Raw genomic sequence first — 10,827 nt, 5'->3', positions numbered from 1 at the left:
ATTTACAAACCTCCCAAACAAATGGGCCCTTTAGCTACACAAGCTAGGAAATACAAGAAATGTATAATTGGAGAGAATCTAAGAGATGAATCTCTTAGTTATAATGTCTCTCGAGATTAAACAAGACTTAAATGAATGTATACAGATTAAAATCACAGCCTTGAAGAGAGAAAATAGAAGTACAGTGAATGTAAATAGAAACAAGTATAAAATGTAATCTCAATTCAATTCGTTCACATCCATTAGTCTTCTCTTGATCTTCCTTGAGTTGTATATATAGGCTTCCCAAAAGATTGAAGAGAAATGTAACCGTTTGTGACCGTTAGGGTTTAAAAAACTAGCCGTTGGAAGCTTTCTGCGAAAAGAGATAATCGACAAAAGATAATATATAATCGACTATATTTTCAAGTAAAACTAAGACATAGTCGACAGACAAGAAAGCATAGTCGACTATTGTTCAACAAAAACTACTCATAGTCGACTATCATATTCACATAGTCGACAGATGCAAAAATATGAAGAAGATTTTGAAAATCATATACAAATATAGTCGACAAAAGAAAAACCATAGTCGACTATCCTTACATGATAGTCGACAAAATGAAAAATAGTCGACAGAAGCCATATATAGTCGACAGATTATACAAGCATAGTCGACTATCCTTAGGCATAGTCGACTATCCATTATGAAAAATTGAAAACTCAACTAATAACATGTAGAAGCACACTTGATTGATACAAAACATCACAACATATTTACATTTCTTTAGTTTAAGTAAATGTCCCCATTTTGTTTAATTTATATTTTACCTTCCATTTACTTTAATATATAAATATAAATAAGAAAGTACCCCCCATTTGTATTCAATAAAAATATCTAAAAAATCAAAATCCATAAGAATAAGAAAGTAGAATTTGAGTTTTAATAGAAACTTAGGATTTTGCGATTTTACCACCTACAAGATATACAGTTTCTATTTCTTGAAAAATTCGTTAAAAATCATTTTATCACTAATGAATGTTAACTATTGAAATACCGGTAGTTAGTTTTCTAAAACGAAAATATTTTCATATATGTCTTCTTATAAGGTGCTAACCTTCCAGACTAAGAAAAATATGACTTTGAAATCTCGATACTTGAAATTCATTTGTTTTTCATTCTCACAAAATAATACTTGATAGTGAAATTGATTTATGTTGAAAACCACAATCTTGATTCATGACTTAGGGATTAAATAAAATATTATTCTCCCCCTTTTTGAGGATGACAAAACTTAAAATCAATTTCAACAAATCTCTCCCCCTTTTTGTCATAAATAAAAAAGGTATGGCTTTTTAAAAAAAATAGACTCCTCCTTAAACCAAAAGATAACCTCTCTCCCCCTTGTTAACTCTCCTCTAACGATAGTTTGAAAAACTTCATAAAAAGATTTCAAACGAGTTTACAAATCATAAGACTTTTTCAACGTTTCTTTTAAAACATTAGAGATAGCTCCCCCTTAAGATGGCATAATTAGCATCATAGAAGATTTTTGAGCACATGCCATATACAGAAACCTTATTCATCAGATGCCCAAAATTGAAAAAATTTCATACCATATTGCATACTCATGATCATATTAGAGCCAATCTATATCTTTTCAAGAAATCACTCATATTTAAGCAATCAAGGCGCTAGATCAAATGCATCGCCATTCATCATGTAAGAGGCATATATATCAAATGAGCAATATAAGAGTGAAATATATCATTTCAAACAAATAGAAAGACTCTCTTTGAAAAACTCCCCCTTAAACTCACACGTGAGGTTTTAGCCATAGAGACATTTTTCATATAAAAAATAGTAATTGTCTCAATTCAAAAGATTTTTACAAATATATCAATGGCCATAAATTTAAGGAATGAACCACATGAATTTACTTTTCGTATATTCAAAAATAAGTGGTCATCCAAAAGTATAACTATAAACAAGTGATGGCAGATTTCATACAAGAGACATTAAAGATAGGCTTTAAGAACATACGTTTAATTTTTTATAATCATAGCCATACTTGTAATCACAAAACAGTATCAAAATATTTCATTTTTAATTTACAGTACCCAAAAATATGACATTCAATATATTCAATCCCTTTACAAGAGATCAAAACATGAGTACCATATCCCAAACTTAGGATTATAACATAGAATCATTACATATAGATGTTTACGAGAAGCAAGATGATCCTTAAAGCATATATTAAAATAATTTCATACTCAAGTAATACACAAGAGTAAATACCAATTAGTTCAATAAGCATATCTATTAGAGCATATACAACAAAATTTATATATATCTTCAAAGGATATAGGATTTTGCATATCAAACACAATTATTGAGCATATTTTTGCAATCAATATCACACATTTTTCAAGAATATCAAGACACAATCCTTAGTTACTTCTAAAATATTCAAATATTTCCCTATCTAGGGGTATGGTGAATATATCCACCACTTGATGATTTGTGTCTTTAAATTTCAAATATATATCTCCCTTTTGAGCATGATCCCTTATGAATAGATTTTTTTTTTTTTTTAATGTGTAGAGCATGAAACTCTAAAATTTTGTTATGGCTATGATTATCAAATTGACAGAATTGAAATGATATGGCACACACCAAGAGGGGGGTGAATTGGTAAATTAAAATTTTCCTTTAAGAAAAATATGAAATCTTATAAATGATTAAGCGAAATAAGAAGAAGGAAAAAGAATGCTAATCAACGACAAGTGAAACAGAGAGCACAAGAGACCAGGATTTATAGTGGTCCACCATATCTTGTCAAATATTAGCAAATCCATAGGTTTCACAGCACAAAATCTTCTATAGATTTTGGCTCCAACGAGGTCAGATTTGTAGCACCGTAGGGTGTGCATTTTTTCGGTTCAACTGAACCGACCGGTCGGTTCGATTCGATTAATTAAGTAGCTAAAAATCGATTCGATTATATTTATAAAAAAATTTGAATATTTCGGTTAACTGAAATAACTGAATTCGTCCTCCACGTCCACTATTTTTTCCTTACTTTATTGCCCATGGTTTTAATTTTACTGTCATCCAGACGGTTCCCCCCCCCCCCCCACACACACACACAAACTTCTTCTCTCTCTCCCTCACACCGCCCACGGTTTACTCTCCCCCCTACCCACGTGACCCTGACATTTTGGTTCCCCCCACCCCCAACCCCCCCAAACTTCTCTCTCCCTCAGATAGGATGGTGTTTTTTTGTGGGTGTTTGGGACTGTACAGATGTCTTCAATGATTTGAAGTCGCCGCGGCGGCGGCGGCAGTCATGGGGAGGAGTTAACGGTAGTTTTAGATGTGTTCTAGCGAGAAAGCAAGCGAGGCTGCTTAGCGTTTCCAACGATTCTGTCCCAGAAAAGAGTCAAAACCTCTCATCCTCACGAAATCGGATGTCCCCCCCTCTCTCTCTCATACGGGCGTGTCAATCAGTTTGTCGCCCCCTCCTTCCGACCTCACCAGTGGTCCATCGCTTCCCTCCTGCCCGCCGGCCTCTCGGTTATCATTCTCAAGACCCCTCTCTCTTTCTCTCTTGATCTCGACCCACTGCCTCACCTTCGTCGCCCCCTCCCGCCACCTCACAAATGTCGTCTCCCTCCCGCCGCCTCATGACCGTCGATCCCCTCCTACCGCCTCACGACAGTCTTTCTCTATCTCATGGCCACATGATAGTCGAAGATGAAAGGCCATTTGGGCCTCTGGACGAGCGAAGGGCCGAACCGAATAAGGGTTGGCCATTCGTCTTTATCTCTGGCATTTCGTTTCCTTCCTATGCAAAGGCCGACACCACCCCAGCTGCATCTCTCTCCCTCCGATCATGCTCCCCCATTCGGTAAGTTTTAGTGAAGTTCGGTTATACCGGTTATTTCAGTTTCAGTTTTTCGGTTAGCGCATCCTATCGGTTCAGTTCAGCTCGGTTAGTGGGTTATGATCGATTCAGTTCGGTTGGTAAAAAAAATGACGGCTCGGTCGGTTATAACCAAATACTCTCCCCTATGTAGCAGTTGCAATGCCCCTCCCAACTCGTCCTTGCTCACCAAGTCAATTAGGCCAACCATGGCCTACTTGTAGGTTGCCATAGCCTTCCTCACTGCAAGCCTGCCTTTGTCGGACCGTAGGTGAGTCGGTTAACAATATTCCAAATTTCTGGATATTGCAGTTCAGCCCTCCTCAAGTTTTGAATTTTCTTTCAAGCCCCGCTTGGGTTTTTAACTTTCAATTTCATCCCAATTAGTTTAGAAAAGCTCTACTAGCACCCTGTTATGTTTGAAAACTTGCATTACAACCCTAATCCTTTGAAAAATCTTACATCTACACTCTTTTCAAAATTACCAAATCACCCTAGAAAAGTTTTAAGCTTTTTTGCAATATTACAAAAATGCAATACCATTATCTACCCAATCAAGCATTCCCGAGAGAAGCAATTCTCTCGGAGACTCATTGATCATACCATCATTCACCCAGTCAAGCATTCTCTTGAGAAAGTTATTAGGAAAATCAATCCCCCGCACAAATTTTGGCCCACGTTGTTCCACGTACACGTGGCTCGCTTTTTTTAGGCATTTCTTTTTTTAGAAAAAGGTTTTCTTGGGGAGAAGTTTCTCACCAAGGTTTTTGGAGCTTAACCATGGAACAACATTAGGTGTGGCTAGGACACCACTACATTTCTGATCTGAAAGAGCTTCACACCCCTACATATGCATGTCACGCGTCCAAGTCACGACCAACAACTATAAATAACCATCAACCTCTCAAGTTTTGGGGGCTAGATCTTCTTTTGAAGACTGCACAAGTTCTTCCGCTGTATGCTTTTCGCTACAAGTCTCCCATAGTAGTCTTCCACAAACTTTCTAGGTGGTCGAAAGAATCACCCATTTGTGGCCCGAAGAGTCGCGTGTCCAAATCACAGCCTATAAATACCCCTTAACCTTTCGACTTTAGGATCATCTTTCTGGCCCTTGGACTTTTCACACTACTCACCCACAGTATTCACCCGAAACACTCACCTGCACACTCCAAAGAGTTCACCCATGCATCTCTTGAGAGTTTACCCGTGCATCTTACTTTTGTACAACTCTATTCGCACAACACTTGCATTTCCATTGCATTCCTACTTTACCATGGTAGTATCTAATTTAGGCATCAGAGAGCCTGCGCCGAAGAAATCCCTGCATGCCTTCTGACTATCTTCTATCTTGTCGACCAAGTCATCCACAGACCACAAGTCACTTGTAGACTCACAAGTCACCCGCAAACTCTAAAATCATTGGCAAACTCTTAAGTCATCTACAGACTCTCAAGCCATCCATAAGCTTGTACTTGAGACTCCACGCTATCTGCAGGCCTATGCTCAAGACTTCATCCACAAGCTTCATCTAGAGACTTACCCGCAGACTTGTTCACCTTTACACACCATTCTTCTGTTTTCCCAAACAACGAGTCAAGCCCACGACTATTAGCTCCTTCCAACCAATCCTTGCTCTTCCATCTCACTTGGCCCTGCCAATTGTTTGCTGAGCTTTCTCGACATATAAATTTTAATTATTGCAGGCAAAACACATGGGTAAAAATTCTTGTTTGTTTCTATTTAGAAAGGTGATTTAAACTATGAAAGTTTTAATGGATCTAGGAGTGTTGATCCATGTAATAATTGCAAATGATTCCATACATTTGTTAATAAAGAAAATCAATGGAATGAAGTTGTTAATGCTAAAAATGAATTCATGGCCTTTTCCTCCTTGCCTAGGTCAGTTATGAGTAACACAATTGATTTCCTATGCATCTTAACCAACATGAAGTGAATAATTAGCGATGCACAAGATATTTCAGCCGGAGCTTTGATATTTGCAGATAAATGACTTGAGTGTTATATAGTACAATCACCAACCTGGTTAGTAATTAGGGATGGCAATTGAAACCGAAATGGGGGAACCAAACAAAAACCGAACCAGTCAACGCGGTTAAAAATTGTTTAACTGGGTAATAGTTTGGTTTGGGAAAAAATCGAGCATTCTTTCAATGGATATGGTTTGATTATGGTTTTCACTAAATCTAAATCAAAACCCGAACTTAATGTATGGATAATCGGATCATTATCAACCCTATTAGTAACGGGTCATGCATGGATGCATGCTAAATAGAAGTACAACTCATAACCCGCTGATTTGGAAAGACCCTTTACACGTAAGTTGAATATCACATAGCTTAACTAGAGAGAGGCACCCACATGCCAAGTTGTGATTTCAGAATTAAGAATGGCTAGTTTTGGTTACATATTAAAGATTGATAATCTTCTTATAGATAAGTACCCAACTACTCTAGGGTTTAAACAACCACTCCAATACACACTGTTAGTCTAAGATAAGGCAAGCCTATCTTGGCCCCGAATAACTAATTAGTCTCAAAACTATATGGGCATCAGGATACAACAAAGCTATTATAAATACTATAAAATTAAATGAGATATTTGGGATAAGTCTCATCGGTTTATTTGTATGATATTACATATATATAGTCTCGAAGGTCACTCTCCAACTGAACCATCAAGTCCCTTTCCTCGGCTCACTGCTGGTCCTCTTCTATGGTTATAATATATATATATATATATATATATATATTCTTAGTGATTTCTCATACCATTAATGATAAATGACAAAATTTATAATAATTTTTAAAATAATGGCATTTTGAATTAATATGTATGTGTATTTATGTATATTATATAAATATAAATATATATATATATATATATATATAGATGGAGGATGTGGATGTTTGTTTGGAAGAAGCGATTTTCCGTGAATTTCAAACAGGAAAAACGCTGTCTTATTGTTGCCGTGCCTGGAAATGACGAAGATGCTGATAATGACGACGACGACGACAACGATGTTAGAGAAACATAGCATATACTTCCTAAGATAATGATACGCTTTAACATATATATACATATATGTACACCTCCCCCAATGATTCTTCTTTATTGTCACCGCCATCCGCTATGCTGCTCTGTCTCTCTCTCTCTCCACATATATATATATATATATATCACCATCAACCCGTTTACAGGTTATCCCTCTGCGAGAAAGAAACAACTCAATTTAATCCCATGGAATACCACAAGGAGGTAACATATGTTTTTGTGTCTCTCCCTCAAACCTGTATGTAGTTTCGATATTGTTGGGTTAATTATTGTCTTTCTGGGTAAACAAGCAGAAAATAATTTTAAGTTTTTAGTCCTCATCTGTTCTAGTTGTAAACATGGATACAATCTTCTGATTATACAAAGGGCGGGCTCTTCTTGCAAACTTTCTTTAACTTCTTATTGAAGTTCGAATTGAGCGATGGATGGGTTGATCTGCTGGTTTTGTTCACTACGGTTCGGCCATTAACTTGCTGTTACTCCACTAATCTAGCAATTACCAATTAAGAATGATTTGCTAAAACAGTTATGGGCTTTTGATGAGGCTACTTGTATTGGATTTGGGTTTAGGGTACTTTGTCAATTCATACGTGGAGATATCTTACTCTTTTCTTTCTTCAAATAAATGAGAATACTCAATTGTCTTGGCTTTACAATTCTGCTATATATGGTGTGTGTGTGTGTGTGTGTGTGATAATGGGAAACCAAGCTAAGGTATGATAACTAACCATTTCATCATCATAGACCCAAAAGAGTTTACCCCTCCCCCCCGTCCTTTTTTATCCATTTTCAATGAATAAAAAGATATAGTAATAAGGTGATAAAGTTACAGATAATAACATTTATACTCTGAAGTAAAGGCAAAAATCACAAGGCATGTATACACCTGAAAGAATGGATTATCAACAAAATATGGAAAATGGTATCCTTGAATCCCTCCTTTGGAGCGACCCACCACCCAGAGTTTATACCTTAATTTCTCTTAAATCAAAATTCATCTTATTTATGTCCCGAAAAAGAGAGCAAAACTTCAATGGCTTATTACTTAGAATGCAGTTTGAGAGAATTATTCATGCATTTTCATTTGATAAACCTCCGCTACGGCATGACTTGAATATTATTTTTCCTAATGGAGCAGAACAACAATGCATGGCTTTCAGTTCCGCAGTTTGGAGATTGGGACCAAAGGGGCCCATTGCCAGACTACTCAGGTGATTTCTCAAAAATTAGGGCAATGAGGAAACAGAACAAAAGGGAAATTGGGTCAAGACCCAGCAGTCTTGGAAACGAACAAGAACTCAACAGGCCACCCCCCTTCTCAGCGGCCCCTTCTCGCCGCCGCCGTCGCTGCCGCCGCCCCCGCCTCCTCACCCGCCGCTGCCCAGCCGTGAGGATATTCCTACCCTTTTATGGCATTCTTATAAAATTCTATTTAAAAAAATAAAATTACCAACTCCAAGGCTAAGAGTTCGCAACATTTCTATCGTTATAACCCACATCCATGGCATTACTCTTTTATCTTAGCAGGCATGTTGCTTAAAATTCTAAAAGCCCCTTGCCTTTGGCTGTTCATGTAGCTTGATCTGCTTATTATGGGAAAATTAGTGAGCTAATTCAAATCTATTGCTTGTTTTCCACAGATAAGGAAGCTCATCCTCAGCTACTTCAACTGCTGGGCTAAAGCCTGAGATTCATTTTTAACTTTCCTATAGTTATATTGCCACGAAATTGCTTCATATTAAAGAAACAGTGCTTATAAATAGCAAAAGGAATGTTTCTTTTCTACTCTTCTGACCTCTCGCTCAAAATGCATTAAATCCCCCTCCCCCAAAAAAAAAAAAAAAAACCATTGTAAAGCCAACCAAATTCAACAACCATTCATACACATAATGTGAAAATCCCTACCACCACTTGAGCATGCATAACTATGATCCAATTCAAGACGACAAAAAGAGACGTACTTATAGGAGACAGACGACACAGGCATGAATGCTCCTAAAATTGTGGTTAAGCTACATCAATTTTTTAAGGATGTATAAACCCAACCTGCTAGATCAAAGTTTATTTAAGTTGCTTAAAAACACGTTCAACTAAAGTTCTAGAGACAACGCGGAAGGAGAAGGTAAGAACTTGCATGAACCATGCCAGAAAATAGATTATTCTCAAGAGCTTTGACCACAAAATGGCATAATTATACATCGAGCTGTATCTTGTAAAACCTAAATATATCCTAGCACAAGGGCAAGGGCAAGGGCAAGGGCAATCTTAGCGAATCAGGAAAGCTCGACCCAACATCACATATACCTCTCAGAAGAATATGGACTGCAATCTGATGTGAAGTGGCTGGTTCTGTTATCACACTTTCTTAATAATCTGCACAACATCTTCGTCTTCAAGTTCATGCTCCTAGTGTACAAAAATAACCAACCATGAACACTTCTAACAGGTTTGCATGAATGAGAGGCCAAACCACAAAACATAGAAAAGGATGGATGAGAACAACCAAATATAAGCGACAGTTTTAGATACCTTGCCTACTCTTTGTGGCTTGTGTTTCGCACTTGAACCCCAAACCAATGCACTGCATCATTTCAGTAGTTGACAAAGTTAGTTTTTACAAGATGAAACTGTGTCCTAGAAGGGATCAAAATTCGTAATGTGTCAATCTAACAATAAGAGAGCTCTTCAATATAGTAAATTGCATCTGCTGGTCCATGAATAAAATCAGAGGTTCAAAAGCTGCAAGTAACTTGACAACATGGACAGTCAACAACATTCATGCACATGCTATCTTTTCTTGTCATGTATATTATAGCTATATGTTTCTGTTTCTGTATGTTTCTTGTTCTAGTTCATTCTCGGGTGTGCACATATGTAAGGAGAGAGGAATATACAGATAAATAACAGGAAAAATACTCATGTTATAAGCGAGACTTGAACAAAGCAATTTCTTATTTAGGGGATAGTAAAAATAACATTCAAAGCAAATAACTAGTGAAACTATAGTTTCCATGGAAAACCAAACAACAGAAATGATCTATAAACAATAATTCGACTTCAGCTGCTTCAATGGGAAGTTGGTTATGTGCAGGAGATTTTCTCCCTTAATTTCTCATGGGAGGTCCATGCAATAGAGCAACTGAAATTCGCTCATCAAAAAATTGATACCCACTCTATAAGTGAAAAGAATGCGATACGTTACCTTGAGAAAACCAAGTCAGAGATACAATACGCACAAGAAAACTTCTTTCCTTTCTTACGAACTCAACCAAAGAGAAAACTGGTGACAAAAACTAGTGAACATTTTTCCCCAAGTAAAAAATCCATAAGACTTAAAAGGATGAGAATTCAAGTGTATTATCTAAGTGAAAAATCATGACCCACTTAGGGAAGACAATTCAAGTGTACATGGTGCAGACAATGCATTTTGGAAAGCTAACATATTCCTTTATGATACATGACATCAAACACCGGTGCTGCAATTGAGGCCTTCTGCACCTCAACAACATACATTCAGGAACCCCCAAAATGGCAAAACAATCCTTTTTCAACAATTTATATCCAATCATGTTCTTTATCTTCTTATCAAGGGCGAACTATAAAAACATCCATAATCAAATATTTATGGGTAGGTCCACAGAAAAGAAAACAGTAATTCTAGTATGTCTATGGCACTATAAAATTTCCCTTCTCCATTTTTTACCCTTTTACATATTCATTCTTAGCTTCCAATTTTATCTTTTTCTTTTTTTTTATTGGGGTTTTTTTTTTTTTTTGGGGGGGGGGGGGTACTAGTATTTTTTTTTTTTATCTATTTATTGATTTAATTTCTTTTGGGGCATCATCA

The 10,827-nt window shown here is 36.8% G+C and overlaps 2 protein-coding genes across 2 annotated transcripts in view; one reads left to right on the top strand and one right to left on the bottom strand.

The window, feature by feature from the left end:
• The first annotated feature begins 7,022 nt into the window (after window positions 1–7,022).
• Window positions 7,023–8,771, top strand: LOC127804738 (uncharacterized). Its single transcript, XM_052341707.1, has 3 exons — window positions 7,023–7,184; window positions 8,119–8,367; window positions 8,621–8,771. Exons 1-3 carry the CDS (start codon window positions 7,059–7,061, stop codon window positions 8,666–8,668), a joined length of 423 nt encoding a protein of 140 aa, XP_052197667.1. The 5' UTR covers window positions 7,023–7,058; the 3' UTR covers window positions 8,669–8,771.
• Window positions 8,772–9,101: 330 nt separating this feature from the next.
• The window catches only part of LOC127804746 (developmentally-regulated G-protein 3), a 47,491-nt gene continuing 45,765 nt past the window's right edge, over window positions 9,102–10,827 (bottom strand). The window contains exons 9-10 of the mRNA XM_052341722.1: window positions 9,510–9,561; window positions 9,102–9,386 (exon numbers count right to left, since the gene is read on the bottom strand). Coding sequence (XP_052197682.1) covers window positions 9,336–9,386; window positions 9,510–9,561 — 103 coding nt within the window. The 3' untranslated portion in view covers window positions 9,102–9,335. The remainder of the gene's footprint in view (window positions 9,387–9,509; window positions 9,562–10,827) is intronic.

The sequence above is a fragment of the Diospyros lotus genome, chromosome 6 (assembly GCF_014633365.1).
Source record: "Diospyros lotus cultivar Yz01 chromosome 6, ASM1463336v1, whole genome shotgun sequence".
NCBI lineage: Eukaryota > Viridiplantae > Streptophyta > Magnoliopsida > Ericales > Ebenaceae > Diospyros > Diospyros lotus.
This window is presented reverse-complemented; position numbering and strand designations above follow the sequence as displayed.

Bases quoted from the DNA above. Each gene is read 5' to 3' on its own strand.
- LOC127804738 (XM_052341707.1), top strand. From the start codon at position 7,059: ATGCTGCTCTGTCTCTCTCTCTCTCCACATATATATATATATATATAT. The intron at 7,185-8,118 runs GTAACATATGTT...CTAATGGAGCAG, and splicing joins CCATGGAATACCACAAGGAG to AACAACAATGCATGGCTTTC. The intron at 8,368-8,620 runs GTGAGGATATTC...TGTTTTCCACAG, and splicing joins TCACCCGCCGCTGCCCAGCC to ATAAGGAAGCTCATCCTCAG.